The following is a 25354-nucleotide window of genomic DNA, read 5'->3' as shown; positions in this document are numbered from 1 at the left end:
CAGGTATGAGGTGATCTCTCATTGTGGTTTTGATGTGCATTTCCCCAATGACTAGTAATGTTGAGCATCTTCTCATGTGTCTGTTGGCCACTGGGAGGTCTTCTTTGGAAAAATGTCTATTCAGGGCCTCTGCCCATTTTTTAATCAGATTTTTTTTTGTGGGTGTTACAAATTTTTTTTTTTATTTAGGAAGTTAACCTCTTATTGGATATAATTTGCAAATATCTTCTCTCATTCACTACATTGCCTTTTTGTTTTGTTGATGGGTTCCTTTTGCTGTGCAAAAGCTTTTTATTTTGGCCCCAAGAGTTTGATTTTGTTTTTGTTTCCTTTGCCTGAGGAGACATGTCCATAAATATGTTGCTAAACCCAAGAGATTACCGCTTATGTTTTCTTTTAGGAGTTTTATGGTTTCAGGTCTCAAATTTAGGTCTTTAATCCATTTTGATTTATTTGTGGGTGGTACAAGAAAGTGGCTCAGTTTCATTTTGCTTGTAGCTATTCAGTTGTTCCAGCACCATTTACTGAAAACACCATCTTTTCCCCATTGTATATTCTTGCCTCCTTTGTCATACATTAATTGACCATATATGCACCCCTATGTTTATTGTAGCGTTATTTACAGTAGTCAAGATATGGAAGCAACCCAAGTGTCCACTGATGAATGAATAAAGATGTGGTGTATATATGTGTGTGTACACACACACACACACACACACACACACACACACACACACACACACTGGGTGAATATTATTCAGCCATAAAAAAGAATGAGATCTTGTCATTTGTGACAACATGGATGGACCTAGAAGATATTATGCTAAGAGAAATAAGTCAGAGAAAACCGAATACCATATGATTTCACTCATATGTGGAATCTAAAAAACAAAATAACCCAACAGACAGACTCTTAAATGCAGAGAAAAACTGGTGGTTGCCAGAGGGGCGGTGGGTGGAGGGATGGGCAAAATAAAGGCAATTAAGAGGTACAAATTTCCAGGTGTAAGTTAAATAGCTCACAGAGATGTGAACAGCCTATAGTCAGTGATATTGTGATAACATTGTACGGTGACAGATGGTGACTGCATGTATCATGGTGAGCGTTGAGTAATATATAGAATTGTTGAATCGCTATGTTGTACCTTTGAAACTAATAAAACATTACATGTCAATTATACCTTAGTAATAAAAAAAGCAGAGGGGATATTGTAAATAATTGTAATTTTATTCTATTTTTCCACCACAAGTCCAAACCTGGCCCTGCAATAAGTAGATATGTGCCATGAGGGAAGAAAAGAGGGCTAGAGGTGGGGAAGAGAGTTTTGTGAACCCAGGATTCCCTGCCTTTGACATTGACTTGGGTCTCAGGCTGTATCCATGTCTGTGGGCTGTCAAAGGGCTGAGAGGCCCAGCTGTCCAGCTTTGCTGCAGGGCAGCGGGGGAAAAAGTTGTAAAATGCAGCAATCTTGAGGACGCGTTATGGAACAAACATTTTATAGCCTCCATATTTGTCTGTTCTGGGTCCCAAGAAAGACCTCACAAGGGGAGAGTACATGGTGGTGGGTATGGTGCTTGGCATTCCATGGCTTCTGGGAAGGTAAGAAGGGGAAAGGGAACGGATCATGGAGCTTTCAAGGAACTGAGGCCAGTAGCCCAGAGACAGTGCCCAGAGATGAGGTCGCAGGGCATCTCAGGACATTTTAAGGAGTCCATTCCTTATCCTGACAACCATGGGAAGGTGTGGAAGGTTTTAAAACAGAGGACTGGTATAACCCAAACCATCTTTTGAGATCTCTTTGTGAATGGATTTAAGCCATTTTGGCTTATCACCGATTTCTGGGTCCTCTTGGTAATATGGGTAGCTCCATGGAGGGAGGCTGGAGCTCTGTGTCTCCACCTATGCAACCTTGCCCCCTAAGGTGGTGTGTTTCACTGAACATAATCCCAGCCCAAATTGTGGCACAGGCATAAATACTAGAAAACTGGCCCAACACAGTCCTATAACCTGCCCTTTGAACTCAAATAAGTCCTATTGTCCAATCCTAGGCACTGTGACAGTTACTCCAGGGGGAGTGCTCCTATAGTAAGATCAACCAAAAACGTCTCTAGTCAAATCAAGCAAACTAAGCAGGGTTGTGATGGGGGTGGGGTGGGCACAGAACCAAAGGCAACTCTAGACTTGGGGCTCCAGGCTGTTGGATTCGCTGGATTCTTAGACTGTTTGTACAGGGGCACTGGTGCTGGGTACCCTTTCCAGACCTTTAGAACTGCTCATTTCACTGGTATGTAATTAATGAACTTTGTTGTAATGAACAAACCCTCTGTTGCAGACTTAGATAACAGTATTTGAAGGCTTGCAATGGTCACTTTTGGAGGGTGGATTTATTTTTATTTTTTTATTTTTTAAAATATTTTTTATTGTTATGTTAATCACCATACATTACATCATTAGTTCTTGATGTAGTGTTCCATGATTCATTGTTTGTGCATAACACCCAGTGCTCCACGCAGAACGTGCCCTCTTTAATACCCATCACCAGGCTAACCCATCCCCCCACCCTCCTCCCCTCTAGAACCCTCAGTTTGTTTCTCAGAGTCCATCGTCTCTCATGGTTCGTCTCCCCCTCCGACTTACTCCCCTTCGTTCTTCCCCTCCTGCTATCTTCTTCTTCTTTTTTTTCTTAACATATGTTGCATTATTTGTTTCAGAGGGACAGATCTGTGATTCAACAGTCTTACACGATTCACAGTGCTCACCATAGCACATACCCTACCCAATGTCTATCACCCAGCCACCCCATCCCTCCCACCCCCCACCACTCCAGCAACTCTCAGTTTGTTTCCTGAGATTCAGAATTCCTCATATCAGTGAGGTCATATGATACATGTCTTTCTCTGATTGACTTATTTTGCTCAGCATAACATACTTTTGGAGGGTGGACTTATGATTGGGTAATTAAATGTGAGCTAGCCCCCCTGAGGTATAGATTTAGGCTAATTTTACACATCTGCATCAGTTTACACGATGTATTTGCAGGCAATATAACAATAGTTCTAGCTGCCGTGCGGGGAGTTGGATTGGAGGAGAGAGTAGGAGAGAGTAGATTTATTCAGTCAGGATACCTTTGCAAAGTCCCACTGAGAGAGGATGAGGAATAAAAGGAGCGATCCCTGGGTGTTGAGTGTGGAAAGAACCAAATGCGGAAGAAGACGGCGCTGGAGATGTCCCCCAGACTTGGGACTGCACCGAGTAGGGCATGTTGGCATTTGGGGTGAGATATGTCTGCTTTCCTGGCTGGACCCTGAGCTCCCTGAAAGCAGGGACTTGGCTTTCTCCCCCGTATCCCCAGGGCCCAGCCTGGGCCTGGCACAGAGTTGGTGCTTGGCAAGAGTTTGTCAGACTCTGAAGGAAGAAGAAGGTAAGTGATAGGAAGAGAAGTCAGGGAGGAGATGAGGTGAGAGTGGATAAAGCCTTATCTGGCCGTGGGGGGGTGGCGGTGAGGAGGGCGGGAGGTAGAGTGAGATCCGCTAGGACCAGATGAGGACTTGCTTGTTTTCCATCTCAGCAAGACCTTGGTGCAGAGGCTAGACCTTCACACTGCAGACGGAGTGGAGGATTCACATCATGGGGGGGGCTTGCTCTCAAGTGGTTACCGTGAGTATCTCCATTCTAATAGGAAGGGCCTGTGCAGGTGAAGAACCTCAGCTCAGGAGTGACTGGCCCACCGATCCGGCGCCTGCTCCGGCCCTGGCCCTGTGACATGCTGAGCTCCAGCTCTAGGACAGAACTGCCTAGATGACTAACCAAACAACTTTGTCATCCTTCAGGGACCTCAGCTAAGTCATTTCCTGGCCCCTTCAGTGTTATTTAAAGAAATGATGGTGCGGTTTGGGGAGCAGAAAATCAAGCCCATGACACATTTCATCACCATGCTCCTCGCCTTGACCATTAAATATTTCCTAGAGTTGCTCACCTGGTAACTAAGTTGTTCACAGCTTGTCTTCTTTCCTTTATGGGATTTGTAACAAGGTCAACCCCGGCCGCCATCCCAAAGACCCCGAGGAGGGCTGTTTATGTCATCTTGGAAAAGGAGGCAGGTTTCCCAGGCATGCTTTCTGGTCTGGATGCTGACCGTGCAATCTCTCAGGCCCTCCTAAGCATTCTGCTTAAACAAACATTATTTATGTTCAGCAGGAGAATCATTCCCCACTGTCTGCTTTCTCTTCACTCACATAAAACTGCACATTTAATTTCTGTTTACACATATATAAACCATATCTTTAGGAGCAGCCTGGGAAATCCTTGGTCGAAGATGGATTTTTGCCTTTGGAAAACACAGAGGTGAGTGACATCTGTGTATTGTGTTATCACAAGCGTGACACATGGGGTTGATTGGGACCAGGTGCTTCACAGAACCCATCTGAGTGAAGCTGTAAACCTCTAGTTGACAGGCAAGGTGACAGCCCAGTCTGGCGACCAAAAGCTTGAGTACCGTCTCTGCCTCCCTGGTTAGAGGTAGCAACCACGAGTGGAAAACCTTGGGGTGCTATGAATAAGAAGCTGAGGTTCAACCAAAGATAATAATCTCTGATCGGCTCATCCAAATTTGACTTCTAAAAGCATCTCCCAGTGGACAGCACGGGTGGGCAGGGACAGACGATAATTTGGTTTATCTTAGTCTTACAGAATGGGTAGATTCATTGGGCATTCAACTCTGTACTGATGAAAGCTTGTGTCCACACCAGTACTTTCCTCCTTGGCAGTATGTGACACGGGTAGATAACCTTCCCTTATTTAACTCACAGTCAAGTGTATTCTGAGTCTGAATCCTGAAATCTTTTAAGTCGTGGCTGGCTCACTGAACAAAATGAGGGACAGAGAGACAAAACCAAGGGGATATCACCTTATTTTGTTTCCTAATTTATCCTTCCTTGGGTAATTCACCCAACAGGTCAGCTTTCGTTGGGTTATTTCCAAGAGCTTCACCCTTCTCTTCACCCCACAATTCCCTTACCCTTTGTGGATGAATTTACCTGTTTTGGGGAGGCCCACAAATAGATTATTGAGCTCTAACTTGTGTCACTTTACCTGAGAACCATTAATAAAATCGGATTGTTTTCTTTGGATTTATTGGCAGGAGGAGGTGAGGTGAGGAAGTCTGCCGCTCGGTAAGTGAGATACACTTAATTTTAGCTCCTACATTACATGTATGTTTGCTCTTGAATGAACATTTCTCTGTTATTTTTAGTAAATCAAAGGAAACGGCAGCTACTTGTACATCTGGGTATTTTGAATTGAAACCAGACTGTACCTTGCGAATACAGGACAACATCTGTTCTGGGAAGTGTTTCTGAAGGCGTGTGAATATTTTGATGAGTCTTTGAGTTGGTTACCTGGGCTGTTCTGTTGTTTTCCAAAATATAGATTTCGGTTCACTAAGGCCACTCTTATGGATGCTATTGTGTAGTATTGAACTGTGCTGGAATGACTGATGTCCTTCCTAGTAAAAAATGGAAACATGGGGATAGTCTTTCAAAGCTGACGATGGGACTATGAAAGAGCACAAATGTCGTCAAGCTCTGCCCCTCATCCCCCTTCTTCAAGGTAGCTTGGGTGGTAGGAATGGTTAACATCCACGGATACTTCAGTGGTGTGCCAGGCAATCACAGATTTCCTCGCTGTGAATTAACTAGTGTTCTTACAAAAACCCTATCCTGTGAGGTAGCCTCTTTTTAAAGGTGAGGAAACCGAGGCATAGATGAGCTTTGGTGATTATTGATCATTCTGGTCTGGATGAGCCCCAGATTTCCTGGGCTCACCTTGTCAAAGGCCTGGAAACTCCAGAGGCCAAGCAGGGGACTCTGGTATGAGGAGTTCCAATGCTGGGACTGGCCTATGGTTAAGAGTCCAAACTTTTACACTGTGGTTGGTGGCATCCTTCTAGGAGTCTCTCTTTTCTCCCTGCTGAGCTCTCTGACTTTGGCTGCAAAATTTTCCGTATGCCCTGTTTGAGCCCTTCCCACCATTTGAAACTTCCTGGGTTTTTGCTCTGGCATCTCTGACTCATTCTGGCCCGCGCTCCCTCATCCTCCCTGGGGTCTCTGTAGGATATTATTTGGTTGTTGGTATGTGAGTATTTATAGTTCTAGCATTGGCTTTTTCTTTAAAGCAAAACCTAAAACTCCTTAGAAAATAATTGGAACTTCAGGAAGAGCTTTCTGGTTGATTTTTACACTGCTCAATAGACTGTGATGTGCTCACGAGTTGCTGGAAGACAGACTGGAGTTGGGCTTTGAGGCTGGGGGTCCTCTCAGGCGCCTCCTACCAAGGTCTTTGTGTGGACATCCTCTAGGGCTGGGGACCTGCCGCCCTTCCACTGGAGCCAGTTGATTAAAAAAGCAAACAAACAAACAAAAAACTCCACAATACGCTTTTTTTCTGCACTTCTTACCGTAGCCTTATTTCTATTAAAATGCTTTAAAAAACCAGGAACTTGGGGCCCTGGAATGCCATCAGAATTGACTGCAGGGGATGAGAAAGTGACAACTCCAGTAAAATGTCCCATTGTCCTCAAGCAGTAGGGAACAATGGTGCCCATGAAGGTGGCCAGGCGTGGTCCGCTCCTATGCATGGGAGCTGGAGCCAGCAGAGTGGGTGAAAAAAAGGCTCTGGCTAAAAAGCCGGGCTTCTAGGAGTTTGATCCCTGTTCCACAGGCTGGTTGACCCTGGGCTTCTCTGGGCCTCTGTCTACCCATATCCAAATGGCGATAATCCTAGGGCTCATGTGAGGATGACATGTAGTAATGATCTATAAATATGAGCTCCTACTAATGGTGTTCATCCAAAATTTCAGCTCACAGCTACTTTATATTGTGCATGCCCCTGTTGGCAGGGAGCCCGGCCTGGAGGGAGGGTACCTCTGCACCCAAGTCTGCATCTGCCCCCAGAGACGCCGAGTCTTCTTTCTGAAGGTCCTGTGGCTCCCATCTTCCCACCATGCAGGGCTGTAAATGAGATGATTGTCAAGGGCAGTCCTAAGCCTGAGTATGTGCACGTCCACAGACAGAGCTCCTTTGGGTCGATTTACAGAGCTGGCCCTTCAGGCACGGGTCCCCAGCTTCCCAGGCAGAGCAGAAAAGTGCAATTCTTCCATGTCAGCTGAGCACATGTGAGTGGCTGGGAACCACCCTCACCCCCTTGCGCGGAACAAGACGGGAAGGCTGGGCTTCACAGAGACTCGGACGACCAGTTTTAAAATAAATAAGCTGTATTATCTGTACAAAAAATATAAATACAGTTTTGTGTTTTAGAGGAGGAAGTGCCTCCTTCCACATTATTTAGCCGCTCTAATCATCTTGTGCTGCTGTTGAGTCACGATTCACAGAACAAACAGTAAATGTACATTCATTTCATGCAAGGAGCATGCTACCTCTTACCCCAAACCTAGGTCCTCCAGGCTCGCTCTGAAACCCACTCCAACTGCTGCAGCCTGACACGAGGCAGAGTGGGAGGACACCTGCTATTTAGGAAACATAAATATTGGCCACTGGTTTTCCATAGCTATTGAACTAGAAATAACCAACCACGTTAGTTCGTAGTACGGAATCGGTCTTCTTCATTCCATGCATAACTATTGCCTCTTACTGCCCTGTCATCCCATGTTAGCTTTACAACGTATTCTGTACACAGTGAATGGATCTGGAGTTAAACATCAGGTTCTATTAAAAATAGGAACAATACAATAATTACCACTGAGTAGTTACAGGAACACAACCGCAGGAAGTTAATCAAAAGTCCCCCAAATATTTTGTTTTCCGATGACAATGTACAATTATTAATATTGCACTTTTTTATTATACAAGAAATCCTAATAAATATTCACAAAAGATATACATAGAAAACATTCTCTTTTATTTTAAATAAACATGACACTGATTTTTAGTAACGTGATTTCTTAGAGCCTATTGTGCTGAGGAAGAAAGAGACCCACCTTAACTGTTCATAGCTCCCCGGGGGAGACACAGCTTAACAGTGTCTCCCCCCTCCCCTGCCCCATCTCTGAGTTCCAGGCGCCCGGGTATCAGGGGTGGCCCTGGGGCTGAGTGGCATTTTGTGAGTCCGTGTGTGGGAGGTGGGGGGGGGGCGGGCAGTTGATCCAAGGGGTGAGTGACGGTGGCCAACAGGGGGGAGGTGGCCAAAACCACTCACCCAAAGCCCCTCTGCTGAAAGAGCAATTTGCCAGATAGTCCCAGAGTTTCAGGTCTGCCACTAGACAGGGCCCTGGCCATTTTACTGTAGCTGACGGGCACTTCTGGAAGGGCGTGTGCTGCCTTGCTCACCGAATTCCTAAAACGGGTGGTATTCATTCTCGTAAGGTTCGTAGTATTTCATTGTGTGGGGGGAACGGGTTGAAAAGCCTTTGAGGACCCTCCTGCAAGCTGTCGTTACGCTACAGCTTCGCCACCGCACCCCGCCACCCTGCCCTAAGTTGCTGTGCGAACAGGAGGGCAGCTCTTGTGCCCCTGGAATGGCCCGCACAAGCCGGTGTCGGGCCCCTTGTCCCTTTGTCTGGCCAGCTCCGGAAGTGGCTCCTGGGACCTGATGGATCCTCTCTGGCACACTGACCCCAATCCCTGGCCCTTAAGTGGAGCAGCATCGGCCATCGAGGCAGAAAGCCCAGGCTATTCACGCTCCAAATGCCCCTGGTCCCCATCAGCAGTTAATCCTGGGTTGGGGTGGGGGTGGTGCAGAGCTCGTGACTTAGGGAGAGATGCCAGGGGTGGCCGATGTCTCACTAGCTTTGCTAGGGGTGTACAGGCAGAACGTTCACCGAGACGGCATGGGGAATGCAGACTCCCCCCACCCCCAACCCCAAGGGGAGGGTATGTCTTCTACCCCGCAGCATGGGCCCCCAGGGCCTGTGCCCTCTAGGAGGGCAGCAGAATTTGGAGTGTCCCTTCCCGGAGCCTCGGGCCTGCTCGCTCCTCTTCATCTACCTGCGCTTCCCTGCTGAGGGCTGTGCACAGGCTTCTTTTTGCTTCCGTACCCTTCCCCCCGACTTTGTAGAAGTTCTGCCTCAAGTGTGCTGTAGGCCCACCTGGATGGTCTCCTCCTGACTGCTCTGTATGGGTGCTTTGAGTTCTCACAGCTCCGCACCCGAAGCACAGAGTTGTGGCCTGGGTTCTGCTCACGATGGTGTCCTCCCCTCAGGCGGAGGTCGGGGGGGGGGGAGGGGGGAGGACACAAAGCAGCAGTACACTCCTGGGTCGACAGCGTGCTGCCAGGGAAGACACAGTTGGTTGTCCGAAGTCTGCATCAAGGCTTTCCAAGCGCTGTCACCCTACCTGCCTGTCTCTCGTCCGCTCTTGGCCCTGACTCCCTGCTGTCCCCAGGAGCTGTGCTGGCCTCTTGCTTGGTCTGTCTGGGACCCGGGCTGGGGAAGGCATCTGCTCTGCAACCTCCTTTAGACCCCTTTCCTTGTCTTTCCCTGACATTCCTGTCCTCCAGCTAACTGAGAGAGGGCATGCTGAGGTCCTCACGTCTGGGGTGGGGGGAGGAGGTCGGACGAGGGCGTGTGTGGTGGGGGGGCAGGGAGAGGGCAATAAATAAATAAACCAAGAAAGCTTAAGTTCTGTCCCAGGTGGGGGCGTGAGTCCTCTGTGTGGCCAGGGTGCAGTTCCTCCCTGGGCCCCGCCTTCACGCTTTGCCACAAGTCCCACAGCAGCGAGATTGGAACGGGCTGAGTTGGCAGAGTTTCAGCTGTTTCACCTTCTCGCAGTACCTGGTGGTATCTCTGCACTCCACTGGGAAAGGGGACAGAAGAGAGACGTGAAACAGAGCCCAAGGGCTGTGGCCACGGGGTGCTTGCTGGGGTCTGCCTGGGGCATTGGGCTCCGGGGCTGGAGGGGCCGCTGCTGTCCACTCTGGTGGAACTGTGCCCCGTGCCTCCCAGGCTGCCCCTGGGGTTCCCGTGGCTGGCTGGGTGACGGGACCTGCTCTGTTTTCCTCTCTCCTCCTTCCCCTGACCGGGCCTGGCCCGAGCACTGTGGCATGCTAGCTCAGCACTGGCACAAACGAGACGGTCCTCCAATACTGGTGCTGATTTGGGTGGTGGACATCTGTGATTAACACTGTAAGTCTGAACTACTTTGATTGAATATTAGTACGGATGGTGGTGAGCTCTTGACACACAGATGGGCCGGCATCACCCACAGAACAAAGATCCCCTCTCCCCGGTGTATAAGCAAGGGGACAGTGTGCCCACAGGCATCTGTCTCAGCCTTAGCAATCCGATGCTTAGAGAGGCCCCGTTTGGGGGGAAACCGCATGGCAATGTTTTAACATTTCTTATCCTTTGCCTCGGACTTTGTCTTCGTCCCCCCTCCAATTTGTTTTGGGTCCAGAGGAAGAAAAAATACCCAACCGGGATACAAATGCCAATGTCAGGTGGAGGAGGATCTAGACTCGAGGGAGGGGAGAGTGAAGGAGGATCAGATCTCGAGGGCATGGGCTCCTGCACAATTTCGGTGGGCGCCCCTGGGGCGGCAGCTCCTTGTTCTGTGAGAGGCAGAGCCATGATGGGTGCAGGGCCAGCTGGGCAGGAGGCGCTCGGCATGCTCGTCTCGTGTGGGCAGTACTTTCTGTCTAGTGGCCTGGCCCCTGGGAGGCATTGTCTGGTTGTCCTCTCTGGGTCCCAGCCAAGCTACTGCAGGTGAGCTGGAGGCTGATTTCATTTAGCACTGGGCCAACAGCACCTGGCTTTGCTCAGTGCCTCAGGGCACACTCAGCCATCCTTGGGGGCCTGGACATGAGTATACACCTCCTTGCACACGTCTTGGCTTGCTTGCAGGTGCCCCTCTGAAAACACCCAACTCTGACCCGCGCTCACCATTCTTGGGAAACCTGATCCAGTGCCCTAGGCTCAGGTTTGGGCCCAGGGCCTGCCCTGGCCTGCCCCTGATGGCCTATGGGGACCTGGCAGAAGGCTCTTTGGGGTTGGAACGTACTGTTTTCACATGGGGTGATGTTGCAGCGCTGCCAGTTGGCGGGCCGGGGCCCCCAGGAGCACAGGTGTTCGGGCACGGCCTTGTTGGTGCGGGCGTGCACACACTCCACGCGCCGGGCCTGGAAGCCGTAGTTGCCGCATGTTGCCGTGCACAGGCTCCACAGGCTGACCCTCCAGTGTACACCGCAGGCTTCTGACCAGCAGTTCTGGGTGCTCACGGGCCTGCAGGAGGAGGGGGACGGGGTTAGGGTCTGCCGCCGCGGGGCTGGGATCAGGGATCAGATGTGAAAACCGTGTTGCAAGCCCAAGAAGGCTAGGCAACTCTTCAAGTCTCTTGTGCTACCAGAGGTGGGTTCTGATCTCTGTTCAGTTAGCGAGGGGCTGTAGGATCTCAGAAGGCTCTCACTGGGCCCCTGGGTGCTCAGCTCTACAAAGTCTGTATCACTGCATGAGCCAAGAATGCGGTCTCTGCAGGATGGGGGCTGGTAGGGGCAGGGCCTGGGGCGGATGGTAAGCTCTCACCCCAAGGAGACATCCACAGGCCAGTAGGACCAGGAATGGGGACTGGATAGGAATGATAGGTTTAGACCCAGGGATCAGCGCCCTTATTTTAGTGTAACTTCTATCGGAGGGCCAACAAAGGTGAGGGGCTGCTGGAGTCCTTGAGGTCTGGCGGCCGCCGCGTGGACCTCACGTCCTGCCCACCTTGGTGCGAGTGCAGATCCCCTGCGGTATCAGGCCACCCTCAGAACAGCACCCTCTGTAATCTTTATCTCCAAAAGAGGAAAGCCCAGCCTGGCCCATGCAGTAAGTGCAAGGCCACCACGGGGCCATCTATGTCTGGGGAGAACGAGGTGAAAGGGAAGGGCATCTGACCACAAGGATTGTGGGATGTTGGAAGATAAACATCCGCTCAACACTCTCTTTCCGTGCTATTGACATAGGGCCTGGGGAAAGGAGGTCCACGGCTTTCTCTTACCTGGGAAGGGCACTGCACTGCTCTGATGGTAAAGTGATGCCGTCCTGTGTTTGGCAGAACACTTGTCTGTGTTGCACGGCTAGGTGAGGACCGATGCAGGGCCCGTTGCACTGGGAAGCAGATAAAAGTGACACGTATAATGTTAGCCAAGTTAAGGGGGTGGGGGCGCTGCAATGCTCAGGCTGCACGGGACACAGAATTCTTCTGAGCATTTTGTCTGATGCCTTCCGATCATTCATCTTGCCCCTCCTTGCATCCACTAAAGGACATTCACTGGCACATTTTCTTCTCTTTGTGCCATGGCGGAATGGTTAGCTTTCCTGTGGTCTATCAGCATTCTGTTAGCAAACGGCTAATGGTCGTGTAGAGCCGGTCAGAGAAATGTGCACTCCCTCCCCAGATGAACCGTATCAAAGGGCTCGTGGCAGAATGCGCTAAGAATGTGGTGTGGTAAGCTTTAGAGCAGAAGACCTCTAAGTGCCCCTTCAGTCCACAGGGCAATTGGGTTTGTTGTTTTCTTGCTAAATTCATTCAAGTTAACAAGTCCATCATTTCTTTCCTTTCTTTGGCTTCAGTGTTTCCAGGTTAGACCCAGCGCGGCTGAACAGAAGTAGACTTAGGTATGTATAGTTAGTCTCTGCTCAGATTCTCCTGCTAGGTGCTCATAGAGATGGTTAAGCCTCTCCCTGAGTTGCCAGAGCCAGACTATCACAGCAAATACCTCATCCCAACAACAGTGTCCCTGAGCCAGCCAGCCCTTAGCCAGCATTTGCTACTTGAGTAGAGTAAGCGGACAGACATCCCTTAGAGGTCACTTTCGAAAAAAAGCTCTTGGGGATCTTTGGACTCCAAGGGTCCACAGGGGAGCTATTTTTTTAATTTATTTTTAAGATTTTTTATTAATATGTTAAAATACATTACATCATTAGTTTTTGATGTAGTGTTCCATGATTCATTGTTTGTGCATAACACCCAGTGCTCCACGCAGAACGTGCCCTCCTTTCTTTAATACCCATCACCAGGCTAACCCATCACCCCACCCCCTCCCCTCTAGAACCCTCAGTTTGTTTTTCAGAGTCCTTCGTCTCTCATGGTTCGTCTCCCCCTCCGACTTACTCCCCTTCCAGAATGTGTGCATATCTTGTTTATTATAAATAATACAATGAATATGGGGGTACATATGTCTTTTTGAGTTAGTGTTTTTGTTTTCTTTGGATAAATTCTACCCCAAAGTGGAATTGCTTGTTCATATTATGGTTCTATTTTCCATTTTTTGAGAAACATCCCTCCTGTTTTCCACAGTGGCTGCATCAATTCATATTTCCACCAATAGTGTACAAGGGTTCTCTTTTCTCCATATCCTTGCCAACAGTTGTTATTTGTCTTTTTGATAATCATTTTAACAGGTGTGAAGTAATATCTCATTGTGGTTTTGATTTGCATTTTCCTGATAATTAGTAATTATGTACTAAGATATATTTTCATGTACCTGTTGGCCATCTATATATATTTTGGGAGGAAGGTCTATTCAGATCTTCTGTATGTTTTAAAAATTAGATTTTTTCTTTTGGTTACTGAGTTGCATGAGTTCTTTATATATATATATATCTTAAAGATTTTATTTGAGAGAGAGTGAGAGAGAGCATGAGAGGGGAGAGGGTCAGAGGGAAAAGCAGACTCCCTGCTGAACTGGGAGCCTGATGCAGGACTGGATCCTGCAACTCCTGGATCATGACCTGAGCCGAAGGTAGTTGCTTAACCAACAGAGCCACCCAGGCTCCCCTCTTTATATATTTTGGAAAGTAGCCCCTTATGAGATTTATGATTAGCAAATATTTTCTCCCATTTAGTAGCTTGTCTTTTCATGTTGTTGATGATTTCCTTTGCTGTATAGAAGCTTTTTAGTATGATGTTGTATTGCTTATTTTTGCTTTTGTAGCCTTTGCTTTTGGTGTCAGATTAAAAAAAAAACTGGCAATGCCTGTATCGAAGGACTTGCTACCTACTTTTTTTTTTTTTTTTTGAGAGAGAAAGAGCATGAATGGGGGGAGGGGCAGCGGGAGAGAGAGAGAGTCTCAAGTAGGCGCCATGCTCAGTGTGGAGCCCAACATAGGGTTTGATCTCATGATACTGAAGTCATGACCTGAGCCGAAATCGAGAGTCGGATGCTTAACCGACTGCGCCACCCAGGTGCACCTGCCTATGTTTTATAAGAGTTTTATGGTTTCAGATTTTTCAAGTCTTTAATGCATTTGAGTTCATTTTTGTGTATGGTGTAAGATCGTGGTTAATTTTCATTCTTTTGTATGTGGCTGTCTAGTTTTCCCAACCTCATTTATTAAACAGACTGTCCTTCCCTCACCATATATTCTTGGCTTCTTTGTAGTAAACTAATTGACCATATATACATGAGTTTAATTCTGGGTTTCTATTTGTTCAATTGATCAATGTCTGTCTTTATGCCAATACCTTACTGTTTTGATTACTGTACCTTTCTATTCATTTATTTGAGAGAGAGAGAGTATAAGGGGGGGGAGGGTCAGAAGGAGAAGCAGACTCCCCACTGAGCAGGGAGCCCAATGTGGGGCTTGATCCCGGGACTCTGGGATCATGACTTGAGCAGAAGGCAGCCAGGTGCTTAACCGACTGAGCCACCCAGGCTCCCCGTTGATTACTGTAGCTTTTTAATAGAGTTTGGAATTAGGGAGCATGAGGCCTCCCGCTTTGTTCTTCTTTCTCAAGATTGCTTTGGCTATTTGTTTTGTTTTGTAGTTCCATATAAATTTTAGGATTATTTGTTCTAGTTCTGTGAAAAATGCCATTTGAATTTTGATCGGGATTGCATTTAATCTGTATATTGCTTTGGGCAACATGGACCTTCTATCAATATTCATCCTTCCAATCCATAAGCACAGAATATCTTTCCATATATTTGTGTCATCTTCAGTTCTTTCATAAATATCTTCTGGTTTTCAATAATCACCTCCTTGGTTAAATTTATTCCTAGGTATATTTTTCATTTTGATGCAATTGTAAATGGGATTGTTTTCTTCATTTCTCTTTCTGATTGGTGATTTTTGTATATTGATGTTGTATCCTGCAACTTACTGAATTTGCTTATTATAGCTTTTTGATAGAGTCCTTAGGGCTTTCCATACATAATAGCATATCATTTTTGTTCTTACTTTTTAAATTTGGATGCCTTTTATTTCTTATCTAATTGCTCTAGCTAGGACTTCTTATACTATGTAAAATAAAGATGGGGAGAGTGGGCATCCTTCTCTCATTTCTGATCTTAGAAGAAAGGCTTTCAGCTTTGTACCGCTGAGGATGATGTTAGCTGTGGACTTGTCATATATGGCCTTTATTATGCTGAGGTACAGTCCCCTTTATACCCACTTTGTTAAGAGTTTTTGTCATGAATGGGTATTGAATTTTGTCAGATGCTTTTTCTGGATCTATTGAGATATGATTTTTAGCCTTCATTTTGTTGATGTGGTGTACCACATTGATTGATTTGTGGATGTTGAACTATCCTTGCATCTGAGGTAAACTTCATTTGCTCCTGGTGTATGATTCTTTTAATATATTTTTGAATTTGGCTAGTGAAAATTTTGTTGATCTTTGTATCTATGTTCAGCAGGGACACTGGCCTGTAATTTTCTTGTGCCTGACTTCTTTCAGTTAATGTTTTCAAGGTTCATTTATATTGTAGCATGTATAGAATTTCATTCCTTCTGAAGGCTGGATAATACTCTATTGTAAGTATATACTACATTCTGTTTATCCATCTGTTAATGGACATTTGGTTGTTTGCACCTTTAGGCCATTGTGATGCTACTGTGAACATTAGTGTACATATATTTGTTCAAATCCTTGCTTTCTGTTGTTTTGACTGTACATCCAGAAGTGGAATTGCTGGATCATATGGTAATTCTATGTTCAGTATTTTGAAAAACTGCTATACTGGTTTCCACAGTAGCTGTACCATTTTACGTCACCATCAACAGTGCACAATGGTTCCAGTTTTTCCACATTTCCACCGATGTTTAATTTTATTTTTAAAAATAATGAAGTGGTATCTCATAGTAGTTTTAATTTGCATTTCCTTAATTGCTAGTGATGTTGAACATCTTTTCATGTGTGTCTTGTCCATTTGTATGTCTTTGGAGAAATTTTTATTCTAGGCTTTGTGTTTTGTTGAGTTGTATTGATATTTTGGATATCAATCCTTTATCAGATTTATGATTTGCAAGTATTTCCTCACATTCTGTGGGTTGTCTCCTCACTTTGGTGTCCTTTGATGAAGAAAAGCTTTCAATTTTGATGACATCCAGTTTATCTAATTTTTCTTTAACTGTCCTTTTAGTGTCCTATCCAAAAAATCATTGCCAGTCCAGTATGATGAAGCTGCTTCCCTATGTTTCTTCTAAGAGCTTATACTTTTAACCCTTACATTTAAGTCTTTGATCCATTTTGAGTTAATTTTTGTATATAGTTAAAATAAGGATCCAGCTTCATTCTCTAGCATGTGGCTATCCACTTTTCCCAGCACCATTTGTTGAAAGGCTATTCTTTTCTCATTGAATGATCCTGGCACACTTTATATGATCCTATGTACAAAAGTTTATTTCTGGGCTCTCTATTCCATTCCCTTGGATTATATGCCAGAACTACACTGTTTTGGTTATTGTAGCTTTTATATATAAATATCTAATAAATAATAAATTTTGTTATTAAATAAACTACGACTCAACAAAACACAAAGCCTAGCATAAAAATTTCTCCAAAGAAGACATACAAATGGACAATACACACATGAAAGGATGTTCAACGTCACTAGCAATTAAGGAAATACAGATTAAAACTGCTATGAGATATGACTTCATTATTTTTAAAAATAAAATTAAGCATTGGTGGAAATGTGGAAAAATTGGAACCATTGTGCACTGTTGATGGTGATGTAAATGTGAGGAAATGTGAAGCCTCCAACTTTGTTCTTTTTCAAGGTTTTTTTGGATATTCAGGATCTCTTGATATTCCATCTGAATTTTAGGTTGGATTTTTCTTATTGCTGCAAAAAGTTCTTGGGATTTTGAATCTCTAGATCAATTTGAGCTGTACTGACATTTTTTAAAAAAATTTTTTATTGTTATGTTAATCACCATACATTACATCATTAGTTCTTGATGTAGTGTTCCATGATTCATTGTTTGCGTATAACACCCAGTGCTCCATGCAGAACGTGCCCTCCTTAATACCCATCACCAGCTGACCCATCCCCCCACCCCCCTCCCCTCTAGAACCCTCAGTTTGTTTCTCAGAGTCCATCGTCTCTCATGGTTCGTCTCCCCCTCCGACTTACTCCCCTTCCTTCTTCCCCTCCTGCTATCTTCTTTTTCTTTTTTCTTAACATGTTGCATTATTTGTTTCAGAAGGAGCTGTACTGACATCTTAATAAGTTTTCTAATCCATGAACACAGGATGTCTTGTCTTTTTTTTTGGTCTTCTTTAATTTCTCTTAGTAATGTTTTGTGGTTTTCAGTGTACAAGTCTTTCACCTCCTTGGTCCAGTTTATAAGTAGAATGATATTCTTTTTTGTTTCTGGCACTTTAGAGCCAAATTTATTTTTTAAAATTTAAATTCTACCTAGTTGACATACAGTTCAGTATTGGTTTCAGGAGTAGAGTTCAGTGGTTCATCACTGACATATAACCTCCCAGTGCTCATCCTAACAAGTGCCCTCCTTAATACCCATCTATCCCTGTCCCCCACCCACCTCCCTCCATCAACCCTGTTTGTTTTCTATAGTTGAGTCTCTCATGATTTGTTTCCCTCTCTCTCTTTTGTTCCCCCTCTTGAATGTTCACCTGTTTTGTTTCTTAAATTCCATATACAAGTGAAATCGTGTGGTATTTGTCTTTCTCTTATTATTTTGCTTAGCGTAATATGCTGTAGCTCCATCCACGTTGCTGTAAGTGGCAACATTTCATTCTTTTTGATGGGTGAATAGTATGATTTTTTTCCATGTAATTTTATTTTTGTTAATCACCATACATCAGTAGTTTTTGATGTAGTGTTCCATGAGTCATTGTTTGCATATAACACCCAGTGCTCCGTGCAGTACGTGCCCTCTTTAATACCCATCACTAGGAATAGTATGATTTTCTTAATTTCCTTTTCAGATTGTTCATAATTCATATATAGATATGCAACTGATTTCTAATGATTTTTGTATCTTGCAACTTTGTTGAATTTATTAGCTCCAAGAGATTTATTCTGGTGTTGGTATTGGGATTTTTAAGGTTTTTACATATGAGATTGTGTCATCTATAACAGAGATCATTTTCACTTCTTTTCTAATTTGGGTGGCTTTTCTTTTTCTTGCCTAATTGCTCTGAACTTCCAATTGTATGGTGAATGGAAGTGGTAAACATTGCATTCTTGTCGTCTTCCTCATCTTAGGGGAAAGTGTTCAGTCTTCACTACTGACTATGATAGCTATGGGGTTTTTTTAGCTGTGGATTTTTCATCAATGGTGTTTATTATTTTGAAGTAGTTTCTTTTTATTACTAGTTTGTTGAATTTTTATCACAAAAGGATTTTGAATTTCATCAAAGACTTTTTCTGCATCAGTTGAGATAATGTGTTTTTTTTTCCTTTTATTCTGCTAATATGGTATATTATCATGGTTAATTATCATATGTTGAACCATCCTTATATTATAAACCCTACCTGAAGGTTTGTAATCCTTTAATGTGCCACTATATTTCATTTGCTAGTATTTTGTTGAGGAGTCTGCAGTAATGGAGAGAATGAAGCGGGGAAGGAAGCCATAAGACATTCCAAAGTGGAAAAAAACTCCCCACTTAAAAGGCAGATATTAGCTTAAAGGCTTAGGTTTTGATTTTTTTTTTAACCTCTCCACAAGAGACATTGAAAGTAAAAGGATGGAAAAAGATATTCCATGCAAAATAGTAACCAAAAGAGAGCTGCGGTAGCTATCCTAATAAGAAAATATATTGATAAAAGGCCAAGATATAACAACTATTAACATATATGCATAAGCACCAAACCTCCAAAACGCATGAATCAAACACTGACATCTGAAGACAGAAATAGACAGTTCTACAGTAATAATCGGACACTAAAATACCCCACTTTCAATAATGGATAGGACAAACAAAAGATCAATAAATAATAAGATTATAGTCCAGTTGGACCTAAAGAGGCCTATACACAAAACTCTACCCAACCAGAGCAGAATACACATTTTTTTTAATCCTAGGCCACAAATCTTAATAAATTAAAAAAAAATCATATCTTTTCACCACATGAATTTCTGCATCAATAATTAAAAGGGATATTGGTCTTTAGTTTTCTTGTACTGTCTTCCTCTGGCTTTGGTATCAGAGTAATCCTGCCCTCGCAGAATGAGTTAGGGAGTGTTAGTATTCCCTCCTTTTCAATTTTTAGGAGGAATAAATTTAGGCATAAATTCTTCTTTAAATATTAGGTAGAATTCACCAGTGAGGACATTTGGGCCAGGGCTTTTCCTACTGATTGAAACTCCCTATTAGTTATAGGTCTATGCGTATTTTTACTTCCTTACAATCTGGTCTTGATGGGTTGTGTGTTTCTAGGAAATAGTCTATTACATCTCAGTTATTCAATTTGTTGTACGATTGTTCATGGTATTGATGTATTACCACTTTTATTTCAGATTTTAATAATTTGAGTTTTCTGGTTTTTTTTCTTAGTGTGGCTAAAAGTTGGCCATTTTGTAGATCGCCTGGAAGAACCAACTTCTGGTTTCATTGATTTTTCTGTTTATTTATAGATATTATTGACTTTATTATTTCCTTTCTTTTACCAGCTTTAGTTTGCTCTTAACGCTGGAAGTTAGGTTGTTTTTTGAAGTCTTTGTTTTAATGTAAGCATTTATATATTTTTTTTCCTCTGCGCACTGTTCTCTGCATCCCGTATTTTCCAATTTCCCAATATTTGTGACTTTTCCCTAAATAACAGTTGAAAAACACATCTCTCCCAGTTTTTATATATACTCTCTGTGCCTGGGTACTCCTTCACTGATTAGCTGGGTGTGCTCTGAGCGTAGGCATCAGTCTGCAATGAAAGCTTAGGATATGCTCAGGTCTTTTCTGTGAGCATATGTCTTGCCTGGGCCTTGCATGTAGTTTTCTCAATTTCCCTGTACATATGTCTGCTTTCTAACGTCTTAATTTCCTAGGGCATCTCACCCCAAGTTCTCAGGGCCTTCGGGGGTCTATTTTATGTCTTTATCTGGAATCTCTTGCCCCAGGTGTCTGCCGGTCTGTAGCCCACCCCCCCCTTCAGCTTTCACAAGCAGTGGCTGCTTCCCCCATTTGAGATCTTAGTTGAGACAGAGACCATTCTTTTAGGTGATTTCCTGATAGGTTAGAACATTGCAGATAGGGTTTTCTGTGCTCCCTGTGGACTGAGGGAGGGAAATGGACTGCTGCTGCCTCTAGGCTGAGACTGTGCCATGCTGAGGAGAGGGTGGGGAAGGATGAATGAAAATGCCCCCAAATTTCCTACTTTCTTAAAGGGTGTTTGCTTCGTTGTTGTTGTAGGCTTTTACCTCTATAGGGTTGGTTCAGCCAATTTCTGGTTGTTTTTTGATGTTTCCATGGGAGAAAGGGAACTCAGGGCTACCTAGTTTGTCTGTCATTTTGCTGATGTTCTTTGACCACAACTGGAAATTACTCGCTGATTTGACTTAATTGCCCACTGACATACTGAAACTGCCCTTCACAAGTTGCCAGTAACTGCCTGTCACTCAAGTTCCCCTGGGTACCAGATAATGTTTACCTTTTCTTGGTTGTTGGTACCCCGATCCTTCCTTCCTTTCTGGAAACTCCTTTGTTACTCTCCGTGAATATACTTTCTTTTTCTACTCATTAGATTATCTTTTTTCCCCTCCTGTTTCTGCCAATTAGTGTTCCCGAAGGTTCTATCCTGTGCATCTCATGCTTTCCCTCCTCTTAGGTTACACTACCCTTTTAAGTGCCAGATCTTCATCCAACTGCTGAATGAAAATATCTAATGGCATATTTCACAAATAATACTAAACATGTTTGAAACAATTTCTTACCCAATTCACCTTATGTCTGTTTTCCTACCTAGTTGTTCAGTCCATTTATAAATGTGTCCTCTTAGCTTCTTCCTCATCTGTGATATCCAAGCACTACTGAAGCCATGTGAATCAAATTTTCATAGAATCTATGAGGTCTCTCCATTGCCTTCATTTCTATCAGCACCATTTCTCCAGTAGATTATTTCTCTTTGTCCACTCTTGTCACTTCGATACTATGCTGCTAAATATATAATCTTTTAAAAGTCAAACAAGGTGGCATTCATAATAAAATCCAAACTCCTCATAGAGCATACTAGATTACTCATGATCTGGCACCTGTTTTCCAGCCACATTTGTATTTCTAACATTCTGGGGCTGCTTTCAGTTTCATTCCTTCACACATGCTTGAATGGAACATGTTCCTCACCCAAGACAGGTGAAAAAGAAAGTTGAATTATTACTACATGAAGCCAGATTGTTAGAGCTGAGAAAGTGGTCTTAGTTCTGCTTAGACTAACATCAGCATGGTTTCCATAGACTTCAAAGAAGTAGGCACATGAAAGAACATATATTTGCATGACACTATTCCAAAAGGATTTTCTTGTCAGAAACCATTACCATTTTCATTCTCACAAGAGTGGAATGTGGAGGTTTGGAGTGCATCCATAACTTGAAGCACATCCCAACACTATCACCAATAGGAAAATACCAACAGGATTGTGAGATCAAGCAGTACCCTCTAACTTGTAATACTTCAAATCTTGCAACTCTTTAAAAAAGCTTTTAGAAATCTAGTATGGATGAATAAAGATAGATCAACACTATGAGAAACTTCAAAAAGAGATAGAAAATACCAAATAGAAGTGAAAGAGCTGAAGAACACAGTAACTAAAGCTGATAAATATAATAGAGGGGTTCTGAAGCAGAAGGACCAGTCATCTCAAAAATAGGCAGTGGAACTCATCCAATCATAGCAAAAAGAATGAAATAACTGCCCGAAGATGGTTTACAGGACAACAGCAAATGGACCAATATTTGCTTCAAAGAGGATGCAGAAGGAGCAGAGAGAAAAAGGAGAAGAAAACTTATTTTAAGAAATCTAACCTGGGGAAGGAACCAGATGATCAGATCCAGGAAACCCCAAGAATTCCAAAGAAGATGAATCTATAAGAGACCCATTATAAATAATGTGTCAAAATTTAAAGATAAGGACACTATTAAAAGTAGTAAGAAAAAAACCCCCAACAACCTGTTACATACAAGGGAACCCTGATAAGACTATCAGATTTTTTTTTTTTTTAGCAAAAACATTGAATTTACTGTGTCATTGTCTTCTCACCTGCAACCTGCTGAAAGAAGAAAACTTCCAACTAAGAATACTCTACCTGGCAAAGTTATTATTTAGAATTGAGGGAGAGAGAAAGATTTTCAGACAGGCAAAGGCTAAAGGAGTTCACCATCAATTAACCAGCCTTAAAACAAGTGTTAGAAGAGGATATCATACGTCAATTATATTTCAATTAAAAAAATAAAAACATCTTCAGTAGCAAAAGAAATCTCACAAGAAGATGTTCAATTTTAAAAACATTTACATAAGAATGCATAATATAAACAAAAAATGTCAAAGGGTCAGCTTCACACTAACACCAAAGGGCACTAATTAGTAACTAGAAAACATGAAAGTAAAAACTCGCTGGTAAAGATAAATATATAGAAAAGGTAGTGGATTAATACTTATAAACCTAGTATGAAGTATAAAAGACAAAAGTGGTAAAAATAACTCTAACTGCAATAATTAGTTAAGGGATCACAAGATAAAAAGATGTAAAATATCACATCAGAAACAAAATGGGGAGAGAGTAAAAAGGTAGAGCTTTAGAATGGAATCAGACAAGTTGATATCAACTTAGAATAGATTGTTATAGATATGTTGTTGTACGTACACCTCATGGTAACCACAAAGCAAAAGCCTATGGTGGATACACAAAAGATAAAGAAATCTAAGCATATCAATAACGTCATCAAACCACAAAGGAAGAAAGGAAGAGATAGGAACTATAAAAAAGCAGTAAGTACACACATACCAATTATGTTAAGTGTAAATCAATTATAAATGCTCTAATTAAAAGACGTAGGGTGACTTAATGGATAAAAAAACCAAGACCTATCTAAATGCTGCCCATAAGAGCCTCACTTCAGAAGTAAAAGACACACACTGAAGGTGAAGGGATGTTTCGAAAAGATAATCCCTGTAAATGTAAACCAAAAGAAAGCAGGGGTAGCTATACTTAGAGCAGACAAAATACACTTTAGAACAAAGATTGGCATTACATAATGATAAAGAGGTCAATCCAGCAAGAGGATATATCATTTGTAAATATATACCCAACATAGGAGTACCTAAATATATAAAGCAAATATTAACAGATCTAAAGGGAGAAACTGACAGTAATACAATAATAGTAGGGGACTTTAACACCCCACTTACATGAGTAATATGCCCTAAATGAAAGAACAAGTTGATTCTTTGAAAAAAAAAAAAACAAAACGACAAAACCACAGATGAAAAGCTAAATGAGTTCAAAGTAATGGTGGTACAGATACCAGACTTGAGAAAAGAGATGAGCTCAGTGAGAATTTCAACAACAACAACAACAAAACAAAACAAAAACCCAAGCACTGAAATGAAAAATACACTAAAGAGAATCAACAGATTAGAAGATGCAGAAGAATGGTTCAGAGATCTGGAAGATGGGGTAATGGAAGCAACCAAGCTGAAGAGCAATTTTGAGTCAGGATCCCAGAAGGAGGAGGGGACAGAAAACTTCACAGACATCTAAGCCTAGGAAGCAGATCACCAAATAAGATGAATCTAAGGAGGTTCACATCAAGACATGCAATAGTTAAAATGGCAAAGATTAAAGATAAAGAATCTTAAAAAAATCAAGAGAAAAGTAAACTGTTATATACAAGGGAAATCTCATAAGGCTGTCAGCTGATTTTTTTTAGCAGAAACTTTGCAGGCCTAAAGAGCATGGCATGATATATTCAAAGTGCTGAAAGGAAAAAAAATCCACAACAAAGACTACTTGGCAAGGTGGTTGTTGAGAATTGAAGGCGAGAAAGAGAGTTTTCCAGGCAAAATTTAAAAGCATTCATCACCACTAAATCAGCCTTACAAGAAACATTAAAGGGAATTTTTTAAGTGGGAAGAAGGGGCCATACTAGAAAAAAACTTCACTGGTAAAAATGAACATATAGTAAAGGTAGTAGATAATTACTTACAAAGCCAGTGTGGAGGTTAAAACATAAAAGTAGCAAAATCATAATTATCTACAAAAATTAGTCAAGGGATACACAAAATAAAAAGATGTAAAATATGATATAAAATGTGGAGGGGGAATAAAAATGTAGTGGCTTTAGGATGTGTTTGAATTTAAGCGGCAGCAAATTAATATAGACTGCTATACACCTAGGATGTTATATATGAATTCAATGGTAACTACAAATTAAAAACCTATCATGTATACACAAAAAACAAAGAGGAAGGAATCCAAGCATAACACTGAAGAATGCCATCAAACTATAAGGAAAGAGAGCAGGAGAAGATGAAAGGAACAGAAAAGAACTAGAAAACCAAAATGGCAATAAGTACATACCTATCAGTTATTAAGTGTAAGGGGACTAAATGTTCCAATAGAAAGACATAGTGTGATTGAATGGATTAAAAAAAACCTATCTATATGCTGCCTACATGAGACTCACTTCAGACCAAAAAACATGGGCTGAAAGTGAAGGAATGGAGAAAGATCAGACAAAATGACTTTAAAACAAAAAGTATAGCAAGAGACAGAGAAGGGCATTATGTAATGATAAAAGGATCAATCCAACAAGATGTGACAATTGTAAATATGTATTCACCCAACATAGGTGCATAAAAGTATATAAAACAAATATTAAAAGACAAAGGGAGAAATCGACAGTAATACAATAATAGTAGGGGACTTTAATACTCCACTTACCTCAATGGATAGATCATCCAGACTGAAAATCAACAAGGAAACAATGGCTTTGAATGACACATTAGGCCAGGTGGCCTTAACAGATATACAGAACATTCCATTCAAAAACGGGGGGGGGGAAGCGGAACAAGAATGGCGGGGGAGTAGGAGACCTGGATTTCGTCTGGTCTCAGGAATTCACCTGGATAGGGATCAAACCATTCTGAACACCTACGAACTCAACAGGAG

At 42.8% G+C, this 25354-nt stretch overlaps 1 protein-coding gene across 1 annotated transcript in view; it reads right to left on the bottom strand.

Annotated features, from left to right (window-relative positions):
* Positions 1-7282: 7282 nt before the first annotated feature.
* Positions 7283-25354, bottom strand: part of ADAMTSL1 (ADAMTS like 1) — a 407202-nt gene continuing 389130 nt past the window's right edge. The window contains exons 27-29 of the mRNA XM_073880850.1: positions 11989-12098; positions 11011-11231; positions 7283-9807 (exon numbers count right to left, since the gene is read on the bottom strand). Of these exons, the coding sequence (XP_073736951.1) occupies positions 9701-9807; positions 11011-11231; positions 11989-12098 (438 nt within the window). The 3' untranslated portion in view covers positions 7283-9700. The remainder of the gene's footprint in view (positions 9808-11010; positions 11232-11988; positions 12099-25354) is intronic.

Source organism: Callorhinus ursinus, unplaced genomic scaffold (assembly GCF_003265705.2).
Source record: "Callorhinus ursinus isolate GAN/ISIS: 27379988/994484 unplaced genomic scaffold, GSC_fseal_2.0 scaffold39, whole genome shotgun sequence".
Taxonomy (NCBI): domain Eukaryota; kingdom Metazoa; phylum Chordata; class Mammalia; order Carnivora; family Otariidae; genus Callorhinus; species Callorhinus ursinus.
The sequence above is the reverse complement of the archived record's forward strand: the minus strand, read 5'-3'. Positions and strand labels throughout refer to the sequence as shown.